The sequence below is a fragment of the Metopolophium dirhodum genome, chromosome 5, assembly GCF_019925205.1.
Source record: "Metopolophium dirhodum isolate CAU chromosome 5, ASM1992520v1, whole genome shotgun sequence".
Classification (NCBI taxonomy): Eukaryota; Metazoa; Arthropoda; class Insecta; order Hemiptera; family Aphididae; genus Metopolophium; species Metopolophium dirhodum.
The window spans coordinates 18554621-18582580 of record NC_083564.1 but is presented as its reverse complement, the minus strand read 5'-3'; the positions used below and the strand labels follow the sequence as shown (position 1 = coordinate 18582580).

At 30.0% G+C, this 27960-nt stretch overlaps 2 protein-coding genes across 6 annotated transcripts; one reads left to right on the top strand and one right to left on the bottom strand.

Annotated features, from left to right (window-relative positions):
- Positions 1-21: 21 nt before the first annotated feature.
- Positions 22-3881, bottom strand: LOC132944968 (TBC1 domain family member whacked). Its single transcript, XM_061014548.1, has 8 exons — positions 2934-3881; positions 1610-1709; positions 1312-1526; positions 1062-1242; positions 912-986; positions 723-837; positions 503-666; positions 22-432 (listed from the first exon to the last, which is right to left on the bottom strand). The coding sequence occupies exons 1-8, from the start codon at positions 3101-3103 to the stop codon at positions 319-321; spliced, it is 1134 nt and encodes a 377-aa protein (XP_060870531.1). The 5' UTR covers positions 3104-3881; the 3' UTR covers positions 22-318.
- LOC132944964 (kelch-like protein 2) lies at positions 3821-27295 on the top strand. 5 transcript variants are annotated; one of them, XM_061014541.1, is made up of 13 exons: positions 3821-3897; positions 4986-5149; positions 18296-18403; positions 24608-24753; positions 24820-25048; positions 25124-25299; positions 25501-25597; positions 25706-25862; positions 25926-26035; positions 26096-26395; positions 26456-26605; positions 26673-26922; positions 26981-27295. In XM_061014541.1, exons 4-13 carry the CDS (start codon positions 24608-24610, stop codon positions 27172-27174), a joined length of 1809 nt encoding a protein of 602 aa, XP_060870524.1. In that variant the 5' UTR covers positions 3821-3897; positions 4986-5149; positions 18296-18403; the 3' UTR covers positions 27175-27295. The 5 variants fall into 5 exon arrangements, with proteins under 5 accessions (XP_060870524.1, XP_060870525.1, XP_060870526.1 ...); XM_061014540.1 differs by lacking the exons at positions 3821-3897; positions 4986-5149; positions 18296-18403 and adding exons at positions 21035-21394; positions 21454-21576; XM_061014542.1 differs by lacking the exons at positions 3821-3897; positions 4986-5149; positions 18296-18403 and adding an exon at positions 7968-8240.
- The last annotated feature ends 665 nt before the right edge of the window (positions 27296-27960 follow it).

The window sequence follows — 27960 nt, the reverse complement described above, 5'->3', positions numbered from 1 at the left end:
GTTTCAATAAAATATACAGACTAGAAAGTAATAATTATTTTATTTACACTTAGAGCACCGAATGAATTAAAATAAAAAATTAGTCAACAAATTTACTTGAATCTCCTACATAAAGTTTAAAATATATAACAATAAGATAATATTAAATATAATATTATGAATATGGAAGACTGACAATAATAATACAAATTCTTTTTTGTCAATATATAAAATTAAAGGACCAGTTCAATATATATTTTATATATTAGATCAGAATTATACTCTTATTATTAACCTGTTTTCCTTAAGGTAACTTTTTAAAATGGTCATTGCAAATTTTCAAAACACATCAGTTTCTCGAATTTTTTTTGTTTCTTTTGTTTTTCGTCTCAATGAGGATTGTTGCATGTGGTAATATTTGAACGTGTCTTCAGGTATTTCTAACAGTATGAGCTATTAGACCAGAAAAAAGGAAAATTATACTTTTATCAATAAAAATAATAAAATATAAGAGTAAAAATACCTTCTTGATAATTCTCTCTTCCTCGAGCATATGCAATGGTGGATTTCGCAAAGCTTCTAAGGTTTCACACATTGTAGGAAAACGTTTTTTGAGATCAGAATATGATTTTTCTGGCAACGATATTTTGATCATTATTAAACCCATTTTGAAAAATGTTTTAACACCTACAATTAATAGAGGATATAAAATTGAATTTGGAAAAGATTTTAAAATTATTTACCATCAAATAAAAATATATCCCAAAACCTCAACAAGGTGGGCCATGGCAATGTTCTTGTGAAAGCACATAAAAACCATTCAGTCATATACATAATTGGATCAATACTTTGCTTTTTCTAAAAAATAAATTATATTAATATAAACACAACTATAAACTATACATTATTGCAATATAAGATCATACACTCACCAACAGTTTATAAATTTTTGGCTCACGTTCTTTTAATAATGCAAAAAGTATGTTACCATCTCTAATCAATGTTTCCTAAACATAAAATAGATCATTTGAATTAAGTGCTGTTCATTTAAAAAGTACCTATTGTTTAATATGTTCAATTACCATTCCTGGACTGTAGTAATCACTAAGGTAATCATCACAAATTGCTACAAAACACCAAAATGCTTGCTCGGCTGGCATGTGCATGAGAAGAAATGCAGCAATTGGAGCTTGTGCTTGACAATATCCAATTACAGGATTTAATATTGTATACGCTTTGAGAACATTGAATAACTCTTTTTGGCTGTTGAAAAAATATGCAACTAATGTTAAACAATATTAAATCATTTTTAAAATGTTCATTACAATTTACCCGGTTCCATCTTGGTCGACAAACATCTCATGGTATGGGAACTGTCGATGCAGATCTTTTTTTATGTCTTCGATCCATTTACGATCTCCTGGCTGGTCACACAGCTTGAAATATAGATTTTTCTTTTGGTCCAACAATTTATTTGCTTTAGTCAAGTACAACCAAGCTCTAGGTCTGATTGATTGTGGAATTCCTTTTCTACATCTGTTTTGTACCTAAAAAAATGTAGCAATGTTAAGATAAAATGTTTAAAATATGTTATGTAGGTAGGTACCCATATTATTTTTAATGTTATTACTTTTTTAAAACTCCTAATCATTTGTTTATCCCAATTGGCAGTCATATTAAGCCATTTTCGTTCACGTTCTATGGTTTTGTTAGCTGATATCATGTGTTTCCTACAATCAAACATTTTGTTAGGTATAAAAATTTCACACAGCAATGAGATAATATTATGTAGGCATGTATTCAGGATATCTGTAGAAAGTATAGAAAATGTTCTCACACATGGGACAGGGGAACAGGGAGGAGGAGTTAAAAGCAAACCAAATATACTTCCTTTATACACGTATAAGCATAACTAGTGAACTGTAATGTTGTTTTCATGCAATACCCTTAAATGCATAATAATTTTGAATCAAACAGGAAGTATGCAATGCGCACACTGTAGCATACCAAATAGCTAGGATGACCAAAAGAGGATTTAACTTCCTGTGTTCAATATTATTTGAACCATTGTCAATAATACACAATATTGCAAGTGTACAGTTATAATAATAATATTATTTGCCTGATTTGACTGTTAATTAAAATCTTTCAGATTGGGATTGTCGACATGTTTTTTTAAGGAATATTCAAAATCTTTTACATCTTTATAATTTTTTTTTGACAAACCCTATGCACTAGACATACCCAACTAAGTTTTATAAGATTGAATGTATTAATCATATTTTATATACCATTGCAATCAGTCAGTTATTTTGGTGAAACTTTCACAATGATAAAGAAAGTATAAGAATTATTATATTTAGAGGTCTGCGATTGCCAACATTGATTTCACAATAATAATTAAGGTGTGGTCAATACAATACAAAACAAACTATAACATATCACACATCTTATTTTAATTAGTTTCACTTAAATAATAATGACCATGACAATTATTATAATATTACTATTTATCAGATATTATTCTTAAGGTGATCATAATGTGACTAGATAGAATGGTATTTATATTTCATTTAAAAGAAATTATGGGCGGTAACATTGGTATTACCTAACATTCTTAGATTTTAGATGTATAAACAATAATTTTCTTTTATTAGGTATGTACTTTAATTACTGTTCTCCATTTAAGGCAAAGAAAAACATAAATATTTAATCGACTTGTTAATCAAAAAATATCGAAATTATCACTATTACTAGAAAATGATGTGTAAAACATAAAAACAGCTAAAAACTCTTCAACACAGTCCACGACATATTACTCTATGGTCTACAATCACAATAGATTAAAGACTACAAAAGCTATATGCCAACGTGAAGCTGGCCCACAAAGGTGTAAATTTGCACAAGATTAATATTAAAAGGCAAAACAGTCCCGTAATACCTATAGCACTTACGATTCATTCAGGTACTGGGTACCACCTAGGAAGCCGTGTCTGTCGGGCACTGTCGACACTACGGAGCCGTTGGGAGCCAGCGACGAGCTGGCATCCGAGTAGTTGTCTTCGTCGTTGTCGACGTATCGGGTTTCCATTTTGTTTGCAACAAACGGACTCGCCGCTTTCATGTTGTTCAATTATCGTTTTGCGAGATGACCGAATCCGAAAGATCTGCGGACGGCGTACAACTCACTTAATTATTACAATCGGACGACAGGTCCAACCTAGGCGTTGTGATCTTCGAACCAGATAACTTAGGTTCTACCTACACCGTAAGACAGCGTACTACAACACTACTATTGTAAGTTAATGACAATATATATATTTTAATTATATTTGAACTATTTCGAACATCTGTCGACGGAATAAAATGCGTAAATAGTTATTAAACAACAGTGATATTAACAAACTGCACTCGCGCGGCGTGTCGTCGGACGTTTCGCGGCTTGTGCGCGCACAGCTTTCCGTTTTCAGTCCATCGCGCGCGCCACGCAGCGGAAGATAAACAGAATTACGGTGGCGACAAGTGGCTGCAGTGGCGACTGGCGGCGACGATATCTATAATGATCGAGCGATTCCGAGTTTTCTTATTTTTCTCGGTATTTTCTCTTCGTCGGTAGAGGCCGTCAATGCGGTGGTGGGCATTTGGTGTCGTTGTCGCCGTCGTCGTCGAGAAATGATGATAATAACATTAATATCGGCGGCGAGCCAAGGCCGATGGAAAAAGTGCGCGAGATCCGCAAACGGGCACACGACGGACGGACGACCGGTCGGGACGGCTGACGCGACGCGACTGGAGTGGTGGCGGTGGAGCGGTGGACTGGCGTGTCGTACCGTCGTGTGTGGACGACGACCGGTGGCTCGGAGTGGAGTGGAGCGGAGCGGCGGCGGACCGCCGACCCGCGCGGAATGTGGATAAACGGTACGCGCAATTTATAAAGGGAAAAACGTGTCGTTGGCGGATTTACGATATCGTTTGCGTTGTTTTCGTCGCGGGGTGGACCAGCTACTCGGCCCCACGACGTCATAGTTGATAATTATAATAATTTATTATCTACAAATATTGAAATATATTATGATTTAATATTATATTTATATAATATTCATTTTATTAAGTGGATGTCAGCACAAAACTGTTTTCTATCGGCTCTATCAGACCTGCGCGCGCATTATATATAGATATAACGCATTCGTGTAAATAATCGTTTTTTTTTTTATGATTTTTCGAGTTATCTCCTGAGTAAAACAACCGGTTACCAAAATTATTGAGGATAACATATTTGCAAGGGCCATAGACCTATAACATAATTATAGGTCTATGGCAGGGGCAGTCCCGGTGGCCCGTTACAATAACAGATTAAATGGCCTGATATTTTATGAATTAAAAATATAGTATAAAAATATAATGCATAAATAAGTATACCTACCTTATCAGCTCGTGTGATTTTAAGTATTATACCGATTAATCTATAATCGATAATAGTATTAAATTTAAAATTGAAGTTATATAATATTTTGTTTGAACAATTTATTCGATGTACCGATGTAGGTACGAAATACATATACAGATATTATTAACCCCTAACAGCTTGTATAGTGATTTAATAAATAATAAACTGTAATAAATTTTTTAATTATTATTATTTATACAATTTATTATACTCGTAATAACTAATAACAACGCCGCCGTCGCAACCAAACACGGAACACTTATGCTCGCACTTGTTGCAGATACCAAAAACATTGTTGTAATGTAAGTTGAGCATAGTTCCGTGTTTTATTTTATTTTTTTGCGTGAAGTGAGACTTTCAGACTATACAATATCATAGTCTACTGTATTGTCTTTATCTATACAATATTATAGTATACTGTATTGTCTTTACCTATACAATATTATAGTATACTGTATTGTCTGTACCTATACAATATTATAGGTACATTGTACATTGACGTCTTCCATAAAAGTGTCTTGAATTTATTTAATGTTCAAAATGAATTTGGATTTTACAGGATAAATAACCTGGTGGTAATGATGCTAGAGAACGCGAAAAAAAATATAAAAACTTATTTAAGACTCGAGCAAAAATTGTAAAAAGATTGATTCATTATTTTAATTCAGCATAATATGAAAAACAAAATCCCGTTAAAAGTTAAAACTGAAGAACTAAGCTCAGGTATGTTTAATGCTATATGCATTATGTAGTAAATTTAAATAATTTAATAACGTTTATCGGTTTCTTTTTCCTATTTATGAATAATGATTTGTATGTATATGATTGTATTGTACTTGGAAAATAATCAAGTCTTTGAAAATATTGAAAACATCAATGTATGAAAATGATTACGTAATTGTTTCTTAGTAAGTAGATAACATCATACGATTGATACATTTTATAATGACAAAAAATAAATACTATAAAAAAGTAACAGATAACCGTAGACCGTAGTACACTATAATAATATAGTATATTATATTATAATTATACTTATACAGTCGAGTCTTGATAACTCAAATCTCAAGGTGGATAAAAGTAATTTCGACTTGTGTATTTTTCGGGCTATGTATTTCAAATATAACTTAGATACAATACTATACAGGAGACTAGAAACAAATCGAATTATCCAGGTTGAAGTTATCGAGACGACCATATTTAATGCGTAAGCTAAATTAGTTTGTAATATTAACCCGGCTTATGGTATGGTTGGAAGATAATTAAAGTAGGTACCAACTAATAAGTAATAACTAATAGGTAATATGAATTATCATTTATTATTTTTGTATTTACAAAAATATTATTTTGACATATTTAGCTAGGTATTTTAGTCGTTTTAGATTCTGAACGGAGTGATGAATTAGTTGATTTTATCATGTGTGTTTTTAAAAAAAAAAATTTTTGTACCTGTCATCACGTTTTGGGGAAGTAAAAATGCTTCAATTTTAACTTTGAGAGTGGTTTCTGGTAGCAAATCTAATCTAGTTGGTATTAGGGGGAGTGAAAGTAAAAATTTCCCAATACTTTTCAGAAAAATACTATTATAATAAATAATAATATTAAATATTATGTGTAATGTATATATTAATACATACCTATATCTATATAAAATGTTGAATTTTTTAAAAATAATAATGGTTTTTATCATGGACACTTATGACAAAATTATTTGTTCACTGTTCATTTTTGGCCTGGGAAAAAAATTCTTGGCCCGAAATATTGACCCAGTCCGGTTTTTCTAAGATTACTCAAAAGCGTAAAAAATATGATTTACGAATGCGTTTTGTCTATATTGCTCGTGGGCTAAAGAAAGAACACAAACAAGTATGTCGACTTAAGTCTTAATAATAACATTGATTAAATTAATGATTATAATATTATAATTTATAATTTTAGTAATTTTACCGTAGTACCGTACTATAACATCCATAACAATACACTACGGTCTTAAATAATAAATACCTAATACTTATGACATAATATTGTTATTATTGCCATCGCCTGGTACGTGGTAAATTCCATTGCGGCCCACTGCGATGGGCCAAAAATATCCACAAAGCCGTTTTTTAAAAATAACACCTCTATTTTCATCTTTTCAGTTTTTTTTATTGTTAGCAGCTGTTACGTTTACGACGTCGTCTCGTGACGAATCTATCCGACCGCGATTGCGTAACGACTAATGCGCCTATGACGAACGACGGTGCCCACGTTATTTTATATTTATTCGTTACAACGAGATTAAAATATAAACAAAATATAGACAGTAATAACATATTATTTATGACCACATCCACAAATAGCCAACGTTTTTTGAGGGAATTCAAGCCCCCCCCCCCAACATAACATTCGTAAAAAAAAAATCAATAATATTGTAATTAGGTTTGATTTTTGAAAATTGTATGATATATGCTTAGCAGTTACTATTAGTTAGTACTGATTATAGACTATAGTAATTACTAACTTTTGAATTAGAAGGATTTGGGGGATGGGATCTATAACGCTCGTTAGTCGTTACGATTGTATGCGTTACAATAATTTATCTAAATAATTTATTTAATAAAGATAAAAAAATATTTTTTTTTAATGAAATATTAACAAAAATTAATTAATTTTAACTATTATGAATTAAACTGACTATAGATTATAATTTATAAATAGTAACGGGTAATGATAAATATAACATAACATATTATGCATTATAATTTATAGTTAGTGCACTTAAATCCCATAATATAATATATAACTACCTAGATATTACATTTTAGAACCTAGCCGAAGAATAAACAATTTAGAACAGATTTAATTATAATTATATTAGAGCAGGGGTCGGCAATTAAATTTTATGGCGGTCCAGATAATTTGTAAAAATTGTCGAGGGCTAGAAAAAACTTAAATACTAGGTAATATAATCCGTTTATTTTTGTGTTAAAAATACAGTTTAAGCTATTTAAAGCAAACAATTTAATATAATAATATTATAATAATATTAGCCAGTTTTTTTTTTAAATGTACCCACCTACTCTCGGAGAACAACTAATGCGCAGAGTGTTTTGAAGGTGCAGGTGATCAGTTAATCTTGAACGATATTTATTCTTTAAAAACGTCATTTTAGATAACGAAGTTTCGTATATTATGTATGTAGAGCAAAATACATCCAAATACAACATAAAAATAGATAAAAAAATATAGGTATCTATTATTATTTGTGGAAAAACAGCATTGAAAAAATATATTCTTGGCGGTCCAGTTATTTCCCCTCGGATTGGGCCTGTGGCCGACCCCTGTATTAGAGGATATATTATACATCAAATGGCATCAATGTAGAAGAAGAAGTATGTGCGTTGGGCAAGGAAATAGCTGATGTATATTTATTTTTCCGATTGGATCTCGGAGTTTCGGCAATTCGCCATGCGAGCTTTTTAAAACGCGTACCGATAACAGTAACCACAAAACAAATATTATTTTGTACACAAATTATCTAACCTACACACACAATATTCGTGTCGCCGCTCTAATCGTCGGCACTATAAACGATGACATTCAAGTATTCAACGATAGGGGGAATGCAGTATAATATTATAATAGTATATTAATTTATTGCGTCAACTTTTTCATACAGATCGTTTGTTTTGTTTTTGTCTGTCATTGCGAGTAACTAAAAAATAAGGAATTTAAGAAATGTTTTTAGTCAGACATTGCGCGCATGTTTTGCATTTATTCATGCATTCGTATATTGATTCCGCCGGCTATATAATATACATTAAATCAAGTAGTAAGTAGTATAATATTATTATAGTCTTACGTAGAATAAAATATTTATTGGTATTTAGCATTTAATATTTCTAAATAATTCACCTATTTAAAACATGTGTTATTGTGTCCCAATTATATTACCAAAAATAAGTATAATATACAGTGAAATCTCGATACCTCGAATGTCTATAGGTAAGTCGAATTTTCGATAACTCGAAGGAATATCTTCGCCCCTGCCAAGCCCGGATTAAGGGGGGGGGTCCTCCGGGCCTCGATAGTTATAAATTATTTAGGGGCCTCAGATTTGTCCATTACTTGTTTCGTTATATAGGCTATAACACTGCATAAATCACCTAAAAAAAAAATCGATGATTATTTAGCGAGGAAAATAGCTTATAAATTATAATTTATAAATAAAATGATACATTATTCATTATACACTATATATATTTATTATAACAGGTACCTACCTAATATTAAATAATATATACATTATAAACATAATGTACATAATAAATTATTATTAGTATATTTTTTTTTTTTTTGATCGGCATCATTTAAAACATTGGCCCCTGGGCCTCAAAATGTCTTAATCCGGGCTTGGCCCCTGCATTTCAATAAGTACACAACATTATTTCGATAACTCGATTTTTTTTCGCCCCCAACCGATTCGAGTTATTGAGGTTTCAGTGTATTTTTATTTTTTGAAATTCTTATCGTTTTTTTTAATCATTTATATTTGCCTAAAATATACATAGGCAATTAAGTTCAACTTTACTAATAAAAATAAACAAATAACTTGTGTTCAAATTCATTAATTTACTAAAATATTAATGCAGCAATAACCTATTTAGCTAGTTTCTACGATTTGTAGGGATTTAAAAGCTCAGCGGAACCGATATAATATATATATGGATATTATTATGAACAGTAGCCAGCGGAATCGATAAATCCCTTCTTTATGACAGATTATTATAAATTATAATACACTTTATCGTCACTATTACAGTATTTATTACGCCACTGATAACACAATATATAATAATATATCACACGCGAATTTACCCGAATAAAATACGATCACAGGAAAACCGTTCATTTAATCATTAATTATTACTCACATCATTTCGTCACCTAGGTATAATATTGGATATTGCAACATATATGTAAGGGGCTTATTTAGGTGTCGTATCCCCTTCCAAGACTTTTTTTTTTTAAACTGGCAAGCCATAATATTTAAGGACTTATTTAACTTTAAATATATTGGTATTTTAGGTACTCTATAGTATATTTTATATATATAAGTAAATTAGTATATTTTAATAAAAACCCGATTGCCCTATGCTAGCAGCTGTACGTATAGCTAAGATAATAATATTACTTCGTAATAAACACTTATCATTAGTTAATCACTATTAAACAAATAAAATATTATTAATTATTATTAATTAAACAAATAAATTAAAATACGGCATAACAATGCAGTTTAGCTTCCAAGTGATTTTTGGAAGTTTTTTACGAAAACCCATGCACATATTCATGGAGTTTAGAACAGTGATGCAATCAGAATTTGTCGGTTGGTTTCAAACCTTTTAAAAATTATTTTGAGTATTTTACATCTACGCGGATTATTCAACGAAACTATACGCATAACTCTATTAAAAGTATGTAATTATTTACTATGTATTTAAAGTTTATACATGTACTAACATTATACAGATCACAATGGTTGTACTGAGACGTGCTTACGATAAAAAAATAAAATGTATTTTTATTTTTAGTGGTGGGGGGGGGTTAAATGTTTTAATGTTTCCCCCTCCACTTGCATGACTAAATTGTCTAAATTACGCCACTGTGGGTTATATCGTGCGTTTATTTTTCATAAGAAATGTATGCAATCACATAGGTATAATATGGAATACTAAGAATGGTATGTGATGCATTAAACATACAACGAAAAAAAAATACATACGCGATCAAATTTTGAGGAACGATTGATTTTTTTTAAAATCTTATTTAAATATCAATATAATTTGCAATTAGTAATTAATATTATGCATCAGCTATATAGCAGATCACGACACAATTTATGTTTGAGACGTCTGTAGGATTACCGGAAATCATGGAGACACCTAGGTTCTTGACAAGTGAATTATAGGGTTGGAGAGATTATATACGACTATATTATTATAAGCGTTTGTAAAATAGTTTACCTTCTTCGTGGAAGGTTTTCAATTTGAGATCGGAATGAATTGTACGGCTGTGGTGTTTGGGAGGCGTATGGCGTGGGGGGGGGGGGGGTATTAATTAATTTCTATAGCGCAATATTTTGGAAAGTTTAAATGTTGTTGATGTTGAATATTTTGGCGTTTCCTCTATTATAAATATTATATTATACAATACGCAAGGCGACACAATACGAGCTCGTTGTTTGAAAAATGAAAGAACCTATACAATATACATGCATATTAAGTGGCGTAACTACAGGAAGGACCATTTTCTAGTGGGCGGGTACACTGGGTAGTGCGGGTTATATGAGTATTTTTCATCTTAAGTCATAAATTATATTACGGATAGTTATAATACCTAATATCTTATAACATTTCTTTGGTAAACTCTTTTCCACTATATACCTTCTTATAAAGTGATCTGTTGTCATTATATAATTGTAGTGATACTGATGTGTATATAATATATATGTATAGTCACAACATGTCTAAAGACATGTATAGGTATTATTATGTTAAGTATACAGTTTAAACCATTATATATTTATATTACGTTGCATAATATTATTATAATAATTAATTAAATAATAAGGTGAAATAAGCAAATTAAATAATACATATTTGCATAATTTTCCGCGGCTGCCTTTGCATAATAATTAGACACTAAAAACGGGCTTAACAAGTTGTTGGTTATTTACACCGCCAATTTTTGAAAACACGACGTGCATATTTTACAAAAAGAGCGTACCTATTTTTTGCGAATATAGTAATAAGTGCAACCTAATTTATATCGATCTAATTATTTAAAATGGAACTTAGGGTAAATTAAAATTCAGAGTTTGGGAGGTTTTATCTAATATAATATCAGTGCAATCTGTAATTTGGATACGTTATATATTGCCTTTAATTTGGTCACCCTTATACGTTTGTTGGTGAATCCACAATCCATTACTGGCTTAAACATCCGCGGTTAGGTTAGGTTAGGTTAGCTTTTGATATATTAGATCACTATCATATTATTATGTCATCAATCATCTAAATGTATTTATTCATTATACCCATATTATAAGTCATAATTATAATTATTTATATGTATTATTACTTACTATAGTCACTTGGTCAGCTACTATACACTGCAGCCATACCATGGATTTAATTTGAAAATATGTCAAATACGATAATTTTTGAGCGTTTATACTGTATTGATTCTCGGGTTAGAACGAATTCAGTAACACTATTGTAAACGATTTCATATTATGTAGATACTTGACTACTTGAACGTTCAAAGTACAAGCTAAAATCTATTCGGCACCTATCTCAGCAGTGTCAAATATTTGCATTTAACCTGTCACTGTTGGGTGGGCTGCAGTCGTGTGATGGCTAAGTCGGAATCACCGCGACGGGCTTGACGGGGGGAAGGGGTAGAATGATTAGTACAATAGCACCTGACCTTCCTGCTACAGTAAATACCGACTCTGGGCACGGTACAATGTGAGTACAAACGTTTATTTACTATCAACTAACGTTTAGAGAATGATGAGACGAATGGGTCATTTTGATGAAAAAAAAAACTCACGGAGATAACAGTTTTCGGGCCATATCGGTCGGAATAATTATCATAATAGACAAACAACAAACGTTTACCCAACACACGGGTCAACACCGACCGCAATCGGCTTTATACCGTCTTTGTTAATTTTTTTTTTTAAAAACTCTTATGATAAAAAAAGTCAGATTTTTTTCACAAGCGATGATGTAACATTTGACTTGTATTAATTTATGTTATTAGGCGTAATTTAATGACGGACGATCTATGCAATATACATTTAACATTTTAATACAGACGACGTTTTGTTCCGTGTGAATGTGTGAACATTTGGATTTTATATTGTACTATACAATAATATATTATACACATCGCTGTCATAATAGGCATTATTAAACCACCAGAAAAAGTTTTTTTTCCAAATGCGTATTTCGTTGTACTTACCGCAACAAGTTACAACCGACGATGATAAATTGGCACGATACCACTCGTAAAGTAAACTATTTGAACACGCACTTTTAACTTAATATTTCAATTGATAATTTTATAATTGTTATTTACCTATATATATATATATTATAGGTATATTATTCATAATTCTGTTTAAATTGCCATATATCGATACCTCGTTTTGTAGGTATGCATATTAATTAGGTACTCCAGTATTATAGTAAATTATGTGTGTACGAAGGACTTCCCTCGAAACTCGAAAATATGTGTTTATTAAAAGAAATGTACTCGCAGAGCATATTATAATTCCCTATAATCTATATTTGAATAGGCTTTTAATTATAACGTAAACAATTTGCCGAAGTCGCCTTATCGTTCCCAACAATTATTAAACAATTATAGTTGACCTCTAAAACAGTTCTAATTGTTCAATCATCATCTGCGCAAGCCTATTATATATATTATGTACATAACGACGCGAGCCGGAGAAAGTGGGAAGATATCATAATAATAATAAGGACGTTTGCGTTTCGACACAAAATTATAACGAATAGAACAATGCTGTAGCTATTATATTTTATAAGTATTTTAACCTCGGTTATAACGTTTCAAATGATACCGCGTGTATAGTTCAGACGTGATGAAATAGAGAGCGTTGCTTTTATGTTCCTTATATAGATAGTTAGTATGGAAATCGTTTTTAATAAGAGCGCTGTAAAAAATATTTAATTTGGAAATTTGACTCAGTATGGCAACCTACAGTGGCATATCCAAGATTTTGGAATGGGGGAGGGGAAGCCAAAAACCAGCAACCTTTTTTATGATATCTGGTAAACGCAAAAAAAAAAAATAAGAATACAAATTACAACATAAATATTGTCAACGTCAAACAAACTAAAAAAAGCAACACTAGGACAATTTTTCAACAGTTTTATATTGATTTTATGATTATATGATTATAAAATTTAATTCAACCTACACCTGTTGTGTTTATAAACACTATACAAATAACTAGCACCGAAAATCGTAACCAAAAACTTTTTATTTGTTTATAAAATATTATATCCAACCCAGTACCTATACCCACTGTCAGCCGAATTTGAAAGTGGCCGTTGGGAATAGCCGCTACTGTTCGATTAAAAGTTAAAACCCCAATCCATTGTTAGACTTTGTTATAATATTATGTGTATTTTTTTATTTACCTTTTTAAGCGGACTACGCTCAATACGGAATATAATTACCACGGTCGCTTGGCAGTACATCTTAGTCGTTGTATTACCATTTATAGGATTACACTTTATTTCGTAAATAAACGAAAAATGTATAAGAAAAAATAACCAATATTGAAAGTGAACACGTTACAATTCAAAACGTATAAGTACTATAATTTTTTGTCCATAGAAAAACAAGCATATTATACATTATATTATATGTGTGTGTGATCTAATTAATTATTTTAAAATGCAAATTAATTGAAAATGGCGGGTAAGTGGATATTGCTCTGCTGTACAGTAGGTTACAAGTGGGCCACTTTAATGGATGGTGTTAAATTTGAATTCAATGATATAATATCATTGTATAAGAAAAACGATTCTGAGCGAAAGCGGCCAGTCAGCCTATGATATTACCAAGTATATTTGATGATATTATTGTGAATGAAGTAATTTATATATAACCTATTTACATGGAGACTTGTTTTAAATGTTCAATCCTTAGCCATAAAAGTTAAACATTTTATACATTTTTAACTACAAAATAATTAATAAATTATAAATTTGATAAATGTTGTCAACATTTGAACTTTACATGCTTATAAAAAAAAATTGTGCCTATGTATTTTTAATATTATTCAATTGCTATTAGAACGATATATCAGGAGCCTTATATTAAATTTTCACGCTTTTTTACCCAACAAATAAAAATTTATTGATATTTATAGAAAAAAAAACTAAAAAAATTGAAAACTGACAATGTCCGTAAACAGCTCAAAAAGAGTCAAAATATTTTCAACATTTTATGGTGTATAGAAAATGATAATATAAACATTCAGTGAAATTTTCAAGTATCTACAGTCATTCGTTTTTTAATTACAATAAAATAAGAAAATTGTTACATGAGAAATTGAGTAAATATCAAATGTTGTAAAAATATAAATTTTAGACGCTCATAAAAATTTAATTTAAGTTTCTTCTAGACATTTTTTTTTTGATAAAGGTAGAAAAACTTATGAGTAATCTTATATAATATTTTCAAATCTTAGATTTCAAAAGAAAAATTTTTATGAATTCTCAACACAAAATAATTTGCTAATTTTCGTGATTTTTCCGTATTTTGTCAAAATTTGAACTTTAAATGCTTATAAATAAAAACTGTGACTAAGGATTTTTAATTTTTTTCATCTGCCTTTGAAACAATAACCTAGGAGCCTTCTATTAAATTTTCAAGCTTTTTTACTCAACAGATAAAATTTTATTGATATTTATAGAAAAAAAAACTAAAAAAATTGAAAACTGACAATGGCCGTAAACAACTCAAAAAGAGTCAAAATATTTTGTAAATTTTATGGTGTATAGAAAATGCTAATATAAACATTCAGTCAAAATTTCATGGCCCTACGGTCATTTGTTTTAGAGTTACACCAAAAACCAAAATCGATTTTCTTGAAAACAGATTTTGCGTAAAAATTCCCGTTTTTCCTTAATTTTTCTTTTGTTTTTCACGTCGCACGTTAACTTTTGACCCCCCAAAGTACCAACTAGATTCACTTTCCTATCAGAAAAGTTACTATTGAAGAAAATCCAAGCACTTTTACTGTCCTAAAAGGTGATGACAGACACAAAAAAAAAAAAAATTTAAAAAATTTAAAAAAAAAAGAAAAAAAAAAAAAAAAAAAAAACACACATCATTGTAAAATCAAGACATTCATCGCTTCGCTCAGAATCTAAAATTTGGTAACTGGAAATGTCCGCAAATATAGCTCAAAACAAGTCAAAATATTTTGAAAATGTTATGGTGTATCTAAAATGCTAATATAAACATTTAATTTTATGTTTTTACGGTCATTTGTTTTAGAGTTACACCAAAAACCAAAATTTTTTTCTTAATTTTTCTTTTATTTTTCCCGGCCTTGCTTTCTCCTAGTCCATTTTTTTGGTATTTTTAGATTTTTTTCAAAGGTTTTTTAAAATCATTTATGTCTTTAATAGCTTAATTTTCTTTTATTTTGAAACTACTGGGACATTTAAAGGACCCCCAAAGTACCAACTAGATCCACTTTTCTATCATAAAAGGTGCTGTTGAAGAAAATCCAAGCATTTTTACTGCCCTAAAAGATGATGACAGATACAAATTAAAAAAAAAATTTAAAAAAAACACATTATTGTAAAATCAATGCATTCATCGCTCCGCTCAGAATCTTAAATAATGTGATGGATATTGTCGTCATAAGAAAGGAGAAAAGCAATTAAAATGTAGTTTTAAAATAAATGTTAGTATTCCTTTTATGTATATTATTGGTATAATATTAAGTCAAGTTAAGATTTAGAAAATTGAAGTGTGATATTAGAAGTTGGTATAAATACTTCAATCGTATGTCTAACAAAGTGATTAGATGAGTCACTTCTTGGAACCCTTCTCATTCACGTAAATAAAACCAACAACGTTATAAGTCATTATAAATTATAAAGAAATGCACACAGGCACACTACAGTCCACGGATAATAATAATAATAATAACAATAAAAATATGTTATTGGTACAAAATCGGAAATATGAATATTTTTTACAAGACGGCGCGTTGTGTATGCAATTTAAGCACAACGTACCCCACACCAACTTATTCTATATTATTATACAGTAATAATATGATACCCTTAAAATGATAGATGAATATAGTGGTAAATTTAGGGGGGGAAAGGCGTACATCCACCAAATGGAAAATTTTAGGGGTGGATCGTGGTCTAGACTGTATAAATTAAGCGGAAAAAGGAAAATAATAATATTTATTTCATTTAACCTGAATTTCATGAAGCACCTTTACCTATCTAAAACAAAAACACACTGTAAAAATGTGATTTTTGTGTCATGTTAATGTTATTCGGTGGTGGGAGATGAGTGACGGTATCAAATTTAAATTTCGCCCCGGCGCATACATTATTTTTAATGCACCACTGGACGAATACAACAGCGTTAATATATTATAATTTGTAACGTACGGTAAACAACTGAATCAAACGGACCTAACTAAATATAAACATGTGTTCATATTTTAAATCTCGACATTCACTAATAGCGCTATTATTTTGTATAACGAAAAACACTGTTGGGCATTAAATAATACTCGTATAGCGTTATAAGTGCGTGTTACAATATTATTATAATGTCAGCGGTGTTAAGATCTAACACGTTCCAAGCATAATTTGATGTATGTCTAGTGTCTACACAGTATACTGCCATTCGCCTTTAGTAGTAGGTAATCAAACGCATGCCCAGAATTTGAATATTGACCTGAGCCCCAAGACCCGTTACAATTACACCCATTGACTTATTGGTATAGCTGGTTACGTTTTAACTATATGTATTGATCGAGCTTATACAATATAATATAATATATTTACCACTCAGATAAAAACTATATATTTCTAATATACTAATAAATAATAATATGAAATTATTATAATTACATAATATACTACACTTGGCGGTATTATGGGTACCTATTGGAAGGGTATATTGACTACCGAAATGATTACAGTTCACGGGTGTTATCAGTGCTGGAGGCTGCAGAAGGCAGAAGGACGTGTAAAATGCATCGGGGCCTCAAGATTGAGATTGTTTTAGGGGTCTTGGGTTAATATCCTAGATTTTACAAGTTATATATTTTATTCATTTTATTAATAGTATAGGCTGGTAGTCCAAATTTTACATTACAATAATAACATTTACATATTGGTAAATACTAGATATATGTAATATGTGTAAAGTAATTAAGAAGAGAAAGATGGTTCTATATTGACAATCCGGATCGTAAGGGGCTCATTATCAGCATATATTGTGGTACCTACCTACATATTGGAACATAGTGGATAGTTATATACCATGATAAAAAAGAAAGGACGTTGAATTTAATGCAACCAACTTAGTAATAATGGCTGACAAATCATTTTCACGCATAATCGTTTTTCGTATGGAATGAATTATCATTTTTCAAACTTAACACATTACATAATATAGTGACTTAGGTAGGTACTCAATGGTACACTCGACACCTACTGTAGGTAAATACTTAAATTTTTTTCTGAAAGATCTGGAATTGAAGAAGTTTATGGAAAGAAATGTCAATTGCTATTAAGGACATAAACGATTTTAAAACCTTTGAAAGAATCTAAAAATACCAAAAAAATGGACTAGGAGAAAACAAGGCTGGGCAAGTTAATATTTTTTTTAACTCAGTTAAGTTAATCTAATATGCACCAATAACAAAAAGTTCAAAGTTTAAAGTTAATTTAACTATAGGTTAACTCAGTTAAGTTAAAATGTTACACTCTGTATACCTACTCTAACATGATTATTTATTACAATTTAATGAATTAAAGCAATTATAATATACAGTGGTGTGGTGAGCATATTTCAAACCTAAGTAACAAAGAATTTAATTAATGACCCATCACCCACTCCCTCCTACTAAATAATATATAATTTAAAGCTGTATGTTAATACAGAATTTTTTTTATAGAACGTCATCAATAGTTTAGCATAAAAAAATACTATAGTTTTTAATTCAATATTAAGTATTATTTTAAACTTGTTAGGTAATATAACATAATGATGTTATTTCATGTTTTGTCACAGGCATGTTAAACAGTACAATTAATCCGGATTGCAGTGAATATATTATTTATGATTATGATATTGAAGAACGTGAAAATGTGTTTACTGAATTAAATAACATTGTTACAAGTATGTGTTCATATCTCATGCATAAATATACAACTATTGGTACTATTAAATAATATAAAATGTATAGCTGACAACTTGCAAGAACTATAAAATAATATAATACAAGGCTGGACAAGTTAACGATTTTTTTTAACTCAGTTAAGTTAAGTTAATATGCACCAATAACAAAAAGTTAAAAGTTAATTTAACTATAGGTTAGCTCAGTTAAGTCAAAAGTTAATACACACTTTTTGTTAACTTTTTATTAAGTTAAAAAAAAGTTAATTTGTTTATACCTACATTGCTAGCGTACTTAATTTTTTTCCAATCCAAAACTAAATTATAGGATATAGTGTGAATACTTCATACAGTATTTCCATATAAGTTAGATTCGAATGATATAAATTTTAAACTTTAAACAATTTACGACACATATTTTTTGACATGAAAACAAAATAAACTGAAATAGTGAAATATTATAAAATTAAAAACAAAATAAATTAACTTAGCTTACTCCTTAAAATGAAAAATTAACTCGTTAATTTCACGTTAATTAAGAAAGAAATTTAGTAAGTTAAAATAAAATTAACTTTTTAACTTAACTTTAACTTTTTAACTCATAAGTCCTTATACAGTTGGCGCAACTAGACATTTGAACTAGGGGGTGCTTAAGCTCCAGGTTTTTTTGTGATCCATTGGGACCTAACACCTAACGATTTTTACTGCTAATTTTGACTTAGGGGGTGCTAAGGACCCAAAGCACCTTCCCCCTAGTTGCGCCAATGCCTTATACGTATTATGATGATAACTATTTGAATTACCAAATACTTTTACCAAACAATTACAGATTGTTTTAAGGAACATTGGTATGCAAGTGCCATGTACAATGTTTTTGAAAATATGAATTCATATTCTGGTAAGAATATTCTGAATGAATTTACATCATGCTTACTAGTTGACAACAGTTCGAAACTTGATGAAAATTTTTAAACAAGTAATAATAATATGGCATTGAGGGGGGGGGATTAGCCAATTTTAAAATTGTATCAAGACGGTACTTTAGAGAGGTAATTTTTCGATGTTTTCAATAGTTATTTAATGCCACGGGTAAAACCACCGAAAAATTACAAAAAAACCGCTTAAAATGGGATTTTAATTTCTAACGCTTTGTTTATCATATGAATAAAAATAAAAATAAAAATGTTAGTTATTTTGTTGTAATTTATAATATTAATTCAACTTACAGACTATAATAAAATATAATAACAATATAAAATATCCAGACTGACAAACCGTCTCCGCTCAGAATCGTTTTTCGTATAAGTACAATGATATTATTATATCATTGAAGTCAAGTTTAATACAATCCATTATACATTGACCCATTTGTAACCTACTGTACAGCAGAGTGACATTCACTTACCTGATTTTATTTTAATTATTAGTCCTTGGGCCTATGCTTGAAATAGGAATGATAGACAAGCCGACTCCGCACGACATACCCCGTCGACCATGGAAGTAAACAAAAAAGGTCTAACATCATGTTGGTGCGCGGGCTCGTTTCCATGATATAATTATATAATATTATCATGTTCGTTTCCATTTTCCATATTTTTGTGTACGAAATTATGTTGGCGCCGGGCCCCTTAAAACTTAGAATGGGTACAATTTAAAGGCTGCGGTGCGCGCATAGGTATTATAAGAATATAATACAACATAATATTATCTTATAAATATATTATAATATCTATGGTGGTGTGTGGGGCGCAGGCACGTAGCTAAGGGGGGGCCAGGGTGTGCCAGGCCCACCCTATTATGTGTCCGGCCGTAGGCCGGCCCACCCAAAGTATTCAGAGGGGCCCATTATTATACGGGGGCTTTTAATTTTAATGAAATTTCAAGTTTTTAATATTGTCTAAATATTACACAAATAAAACCAAATATATCGGGTTTTAATTAGAATCTAAAATAAGTTACGTAACTAAATTCAATCCATGTCCATTTCTGGAATAAAATATGTATATTGTATTACATTTAAATTCTGTTCCTACTAAAAATCGGTGATAATTTATTTTTTATAAATCATAATATCGTCAACGATTGATTAGGAAATAATTGCTATTTAAAGCCCAACACTGGTACCATATTATTATAGTATACTAGCATGTCATGTTATTCTTATCTTATCTAGACAGTGACTGTTGTATACTTTTATGTCTATTTTTAAAATACTTTTGAGTAAGGGTACTGTCATTATATTGATTCATATAGAATTATATTATTATTATGGTCGTCAACTCGTCTGTCGAACACCCCTACAACTGTACAAGGTAATATATTAAGGTAGGGGGCCCATCTAACATTGGTCCACCTAGTGAATATTTTCTGACTACGTGCCTGGTGGGGCGCTTAGATCATATACAATGGATGGGAGCTAATATGTGTGTATTTCTCGTATACCGGCTGTGTCCAACATAACCCCCCACTACCCATTTAATTTCAAGGTACAACGAGTTATTGCGCATGCGTTGCAATCACTATAAAATAACTAATAAGTGGGGGGTTATGTTGGACACGGCAAAAGTGGCTCCATCCATTATTGTATATGACCTAAGGTGGGGCGAACCGTTTCGCGGGCTTTGTCCGATTGTGGTTAGGACCATGGTTGAAATGTTATTATAATATCTACTTCAACCATGGTCAGGACGGGGTAGACAAATTAAATCTGCGTGTCTCTATGAAATGTCGGGACAAAGTACAACTCTGTGTCCGATGACTCCGATGCCCGATGCCCCGTCACCCACTCACCCACATAATATTATATCTTAGTCCGCGCCGTCTCCATAGAACTCGTCACGTTAGGGCACTATTATAGATATTGTATGTAGAGCCTTGGTCACGTGTTGTCAACGTTTTATACTTTTGTCTATTGTCGGATGTCGATAAGTAAATACTACCTACTGACTATTATACACGAATGCGAAAGTCGAGTAACACGAAGTCGAGTAACAAGTTAAGGCGTTCTAACTTCTTATTATTTTGAATTGTAGTAATTACCACATTTTTTATAGAATTTAAATTTTCATTCAACGTTAAATCTACATAAAATCATACCGTAGAATAATCTGGTCAATAACGTGAACGACAATTTTATTGTCGCCGATTTCGTAAACTTTGGTTGCTATAGTAAAAAGGTAAGAAAAACACGTCTTGAGCATTGAATCTTTTAAAATGGATAATCATTTTGTAAATGTCAATTTTTTAAATAGTACCTATTATGATACTGTAATAATATTCTAATTTAAAATTTTAATTCTTCTTAATTTTAGAGCTTATAATTTTCACATCAGTAGGTAAGCACTAAGAAAAAATTTAACTTAAAACAATTTTAAGTACCTACACTAGGCTTGCCCGACCCGCGGGCCATATACAGCCGGTGGAAGTATTCTAACCGGCCCGTGAGCATTTTATGAAATTAGAAATGTCTATAGGTATAAATAAAAATACAAATAATAATTTAAAAAAAATGTTATTTAAATAAGCTTTTAGGAATTTCAAAATGTCTTACAATTTTCAAGTCCATTAATGGTGTATATTTTATCAAAAGCAAACCAAAATGTGCGGCCTGCAGTATAAATTAATATAAATGTTGAATAATAAGATGGGCTCGGGGTTAGGGGAGGGGGGGGGCAAATCATAATATTGTTTTTTTGTGCAATGTTAAGACTTGTGATCATAACTATTATAAATTATATTACAATTGGTGAAAATCTTTGGTACTGCAGGTCCATAGTTGACCCCCGCCCAGAAGGCAATTCCTCCCCCCCGCCACTCAGGTTTAGTTGACGCCCGCCACTTACACCTCTCGTATTTTCGATGTTATAAATTATAATCATTGGTCAATAATACATTATACATTTATGATAATACAGAACAATTCAGGCGATCAAAATAAAAATATATAAATAAATCGTATAATACGTATAATAAAAAATAAGAAATTATAATAAAATAAATCGTAGTCATCGTATCATTTTTTTTTTTTTTTTGTTGTTCAGATGACGACGACTGAATAACTGAGGTAGGTTACTCCATAATGTTATTTTGGGCACCCGCTATTATACCCATCTATTATATCATTAATTTTACTGCACGGATTTTACCAAACATTATTCTTAAAATATCTAATTAGAGAATTTCACACGAATACCTAACGTATATGATCTCGTACCTTTTTAACACTTTTCTTAAGTTTGGTTTCACGTCTGTCTGTGATCAAATCTTGCGCGCTCGATTTGAGGCACTTTTTGAAGATGAAAAATTCTGAAAATTGGTATAGACCTTGGTCTTGGATGACAATACAATAATCCGTTGTCATTTTGGGACATGGACCAAAAAAAAAAAAAAGGATTGTCCCCACGACGTCGCCGTAATATCTCTCGCAGATATTGAACTTGGGACAGAAACTATTCGTACAAGGTCAAGCGTACGTCATCATTAGTAGAGTTCGTAGCCTCGATGGACTACGTATCGAAGAATTGGACGCTTCAAAAATAACGGGCAAGACATTCTGTAACGTTGACGCTTTGGATGAAATCGACAGAATGAGACAACATCGTCCCAATATCTCGGAAGCAATTGTAAATGACGGACAATAAATTATAAGTACTGTCAAATAACAAAATATATAATACACATAATGGTCTCATAATGAAATTGTTAATATAAAAAAATTTCAATTGGTTGTGGCAAACAAAATAAATGTCTTGTCATTTCACGACCACATAAACTTATTTATTTATAAATAAATCATAATCACCAGTAGTTTGATTCTTTTTGTTTCACAAACATATTTCTTAAACGTTTAATAAAAATATTTACTTTCAACTAAAAAGTAGAAAATAAAAAATAAAAAAAAAAATTTTAAAAACACACTTTTCCATAAAAACATTTAAAAAAAAATTTTAAAAATTGCACTAAAAAGACAAAAATAATTCTCTGTACTTAAAAATAATGAAAAATTTATTGATGAAAAATTTAAAAGTGTGTGGTGCATCATACAAAACATTAAAAGCCGAGCTAAGTCTCACATACACTTCTTTGTTCAATCCTGTTTATAAGATAGTGACTGGCAGTATATGTCAAGTATAAGAGCAAAATAATGAAAAATTTACTGATGAAAAATTTAAAAGCCAAGGAAAGTCTCACATACACTTCTTTGTTCAATCATGTTTATAAGATAGTGACTGGGAATATATGTCAAGTGTATGAGCACCACACACTTTTAAATTTTTCATCAATAAATTTTTCATTATTTTTAAGTACAGAGAATTATTTTTGTCTTTTTAGTGCAATTTTTAAAATTTTTTTTTAAATGTTTTTATGGAAAAGTGTGTTTTTAAAATTTTTTTTTTTTTATCTGCACCCTGCAGTCCATCGGTATATTATACATTTTAGAACATCGATCTGTAATACCGATAGACAAGATAATATTTTGATCGCCTGAATTGTTCTGTATAATCAATTTTGTCAAAAAAAAAAAAATTAAATAGGTATTCAAAAAAACATTAGAAATTAAAATCAATGCAAGGCATCAATTGAGTTGGGGGGCTCCACACAATCGTCTAAATATAATATGGCAAACGAGTTTGCCACCAATACATAAGCTGGTTGATGGCCACCAACATTGCAAAGACTTATTATCTGTGCATTTTCACTTAATTTTTTTTTTTAAGTCTATTTTCAAAACTTTTATCTTTATTGTATTATTTAAAGTAAACCATTACCCATTGTACTACTTTCAAAATTATTGCCCAACCTGGTGTTAATTAATAAATAAATTCAATTTAATGAATTACCTACCTAGGCACCTAGGTACTTAAATTTTTTTCACATAAATTCTAAAATAAAACACTCAAGTTTAATATTTTATGTTTTGTATTATATATTTTGGAAAAATTAACAACATAGGAGGGTACTTAAATATTTACATATTATTTTGATTTGTGATAAATAATAATACCTAATATTAAATTTGCCCTAGTAATAAATGAATAATTTCTTATTAGTTTTGTATTTCTAGATTTTCTATTATTATTTACAACTTACAAGTTTATTAGTTTTAACTCATTATGATTTTAAAATAAGTATTCTTCAAAACTAATACATTTTATTTAGCCAATAATTTTACATTTTTTAAAATGTACCTATGTACGATTTACACAGATGGAAGACACTGCTGTACAGAATTGTTCGCTTGGAAGTATACCAAAGCAAGTAGCAATACTGGATAGTACATATTGTGAATATGCAACATTTGAAAATTGCTCTCACATAAATGGAGTATTTAAAGGTCTGCAATCATTACGCGAGTATGTAAACGTATGTTGTGAGATATTTTATTGACTATAGAAATAAATATAAATTTATGTTTTTAGAAATAAAGTTTTTTGTGATATTGAATTAGAAACTGACGATGGTACTATAGTATTTGGACACAAAAATGTCTTAGTATCAGCTTCTCCGTATTTCCATGCAATGTTCACTAGGTTTGAAGAAAGCACCAAAGATCATGTTGTTATAAAAGAAATAGATTCTACAATTTTAAAACTTTTAGTAGATTTTATTTATAATGGAAAAATTACGGTCACCCTAGAAAATGTACAGGTATAAATTAATATATGAATTACTCTATCTTTCCTACACCAAAATTATAAAATACTTGATTGTTGATTTCTCAAGGTTTTGTTACCTTCTGCAAATCTCTTACAGTTACACTATGTAGAAGGCGTGTGCTGTGAGTTTTTACAAACACAACTACAGCCTTCAAATTGTCTTGGCATCAAATCATTTGCTGAATTGCACAGCTGTATGGAACTGTTATCAAGTTCTGAAGCGTATATTAAAAAAAATTTCCTGTATGATATATTTTAAATTATATAGCTAGTTTGTATTTCTAATTCCATCAGTACCTATTGTATTTTTTTTTTTTTATTTAAATCGAAAAAGACATATATAATATGTACATTATTATTGAAATGTATATGCCTTTTTCGATTTAAAATAAAAAAATACATTAATTAAGTATAGGTACTATTAATTATTAATTCTGTTTTCAGAGAAATTGTTAAATGTGATGAGTTTTTATTTTTACCTTTTGAAGAAGTAATAAAGCTTATCTCCTGTGAGGATCTTAATGTTTCATTTGAAGAAAAAGTAGGTGTTCAGTTTTGTTATATTTTATTAAGATCAATTTACTTACATGTTTTAATCACATACCTACAGTAGCATTTTTAAAAATTAAATTGTATTGATTTGTTTTAGGTATTTGAATGTGTGATTAATTGGGTAAAATATGAATTAAATTGTAGAAAAGATATTTTGCCTAAATTAATGGAACAAGTACGTTTGCCATTGGTATCAAAAAAATACATACTAAAAGAAGTACTTAAGGAACCTCTTCTCAATGAAAGTTCTAAATGTGTGTTTTTTTTCTTTAATTATACCTCTGTTATGAACCTTTTATTATAATAATATTTTTTAGGTAAAGATTATGTGATTGAAGCATTAAATTTTCATCTAATTAAGACAGAACCGCTTTGTAATATTCCAGAAAATTTTCGCTGTAAACCTAGACCGGGTGCATTACAAAAAGTCTGCTATTTTTCCAATTTATTTATCATAACAAATATTTTATTTTATTATTTTTGTCAGGTTGTTTTAGCGTTTTTTTGTTCTTACAATGATAAAGAAGATTACAAAGAAGTTTGGCTTGACCCATCAACCAACAAATGGCACTTTGCACCAAAAATGAATACATGCTGTGTTAATGCTAAAAGTGAAGTAATCGTAGTAAAAGATAATTTTTTGTTCAGTTTTGTTTCAACCAACTTTGTGTCTATGATGTATATGCTTGATTTATCTGTACAATTTCCTTTGTGGATTCTAAACATTCCCATGTTATTAAATCGAAAAGATTTTGGAATTGGTATAATTGATAATTGTATATTTGTAGTAAGTTATACCTAAACACCAATTACTAATTGAATACTATAATCATTTAATATATGCAAGGTTGGTGGAGCTGTGCCTGATGTTTCAACAGAAACATATAACAAAGTAGAAGTTTATGATGTAAGTATTCATGAATGGAAAAAGGTATCTAGTATGACTACTAAAAGAAAAATGATTGGCGTTGGAGTGCTCAGCAATTTTTTATACGTGGTAAATGAATACTTGATTTTATTATTTAAAATAATTAAGCATTAATTGTTTTAACTGAATCATTTAGGTAGGAGGATGCGATGGTTCAGTTATTTTTAATAGTGTTGAATGTTATGATCCCAGTCTTGACACATGGTCAAATATTGCTGAAATGTCTCAACGTCGATATGGTGCTGGTGTATGTGTCTTGAATGGTGTTATGTATGTTGTTGGTGGTAATGATGGATCGGTAGATCTTAAAAGTGCTGAAATCTATAGCCCATGTGATGGAGTTTGGTATACTATTTCTGATATACATCACTCCCGAAATAGGCCTGGTAACTTATAATTTTTGATTTAAACATATTGCATTTTAATTTATGTTTTTTTATATAGTTGTAATTGCATTCAATGGTTTAATTTATGCGATGGGTGGAGTCAAAAGGTCCACAACTTTTTATCAATCTATAGAAATTTACAATCCCAACACCGATACATGGGTATTCATGGAATTAGATACCAATATGCCTGATTATATAATTTATGCTGGTGTGGTCATTGATAGGCCACCTCATTTTAAGACTCATTAGAGCTAATAACTTATTTATGTTTAACTTATAATAATTTATATTTTACTATTTTTCTATCTTAGAATTTAAGGATGTTCGATTAAAAGGTTTTTTTTATATTATTAAAATTGTTTATTTTTAAATCAAATAAACAAGCCATACAATTAATTAAATTATATTATGCCTAAACTATTTTTTTTATGTTATAATCTCTTGCTACCAATAGATTGTGTAGGATTGCACTTGTTAGTGTTATTTGAATTTATCATGAACATATTATTTTGAATCCATTTAACCTTTAACCATTCCACTGTGTGTGTTTGTGCTATGCATTTATTTGTCTATTTCTAATAAATAATGTTTTTTTTATGTTAATAGCATAAATTAAGATATACATAATTAGGTTTATCTTAATTTGTGGTTTATAGCAGCTCCCAATCGTGACGAGTCCATTCCATCTTAGTCCGTAGAATAAATTATACACATACTTACATCCATATTATATTATAGTATAATAACATAACTATATCTATGGAAATAACAATATATTCCCTCCTTGAATATCACCTATGGATTTATGTGTCTCAGTGAACACCCAGTTGTGCAATAGTATTTGATGTAGATGCGTGGAGGGTGAGATTTGCAGTCCATAGTAATTTCATAGTAAAAATGGGCTTTAGGTCAAAATTAATCTAAATATTTTGAGATACTCATTATGTATAGTAGAATATAATAATATACTTACGTAAAAATGTCAAGTAAGGTTTATTTTTGTACGGTAATATTACTATTAAAGTAATTTATTTT

Coding starts and splice junctions, on each gene's coding strand:
- LOC132944968 (XM_061014548.1), bottom strand. CDS start 3,103: ATGAAAGCGGCGAGTCCGTTTGTTGCAAACAAAATGGAAACCCGATAC. Junction 838..911: donor CAAAAATTTATAAACTGTTG/GTGAGTGTATGA, acceptor TTTATTTTTTAG/AAAAAGCAAAGTATTGATCC. Junction 667..722: donor GGATATATTTTTATTTGATG/GTAAATAATTTT, acceptor TATTAATTGTAG/GTGTTAAAACATTTTTCAAA.
- LOC132944964 (XM_061014541.1), top strand. CDS start 24,608: ATGGAAGACACTGCTGTACAGAATTGTTCGCTTGGAAGTATACCAAAG. Junction 25,300..25,500: donor TATATTAAAAAAAATTTCCT/GTATGATATATT, acceptor TTCTGTTTTCAG/AGAAATTGTTAAATGTGATG. Junction 26,923..26,980: donor TCACTCCCGAAATAGGCCTG/GTAACTTATAAT, acceptor TTTTTTATATAG/TTGTAATTGCATTCAATGGT.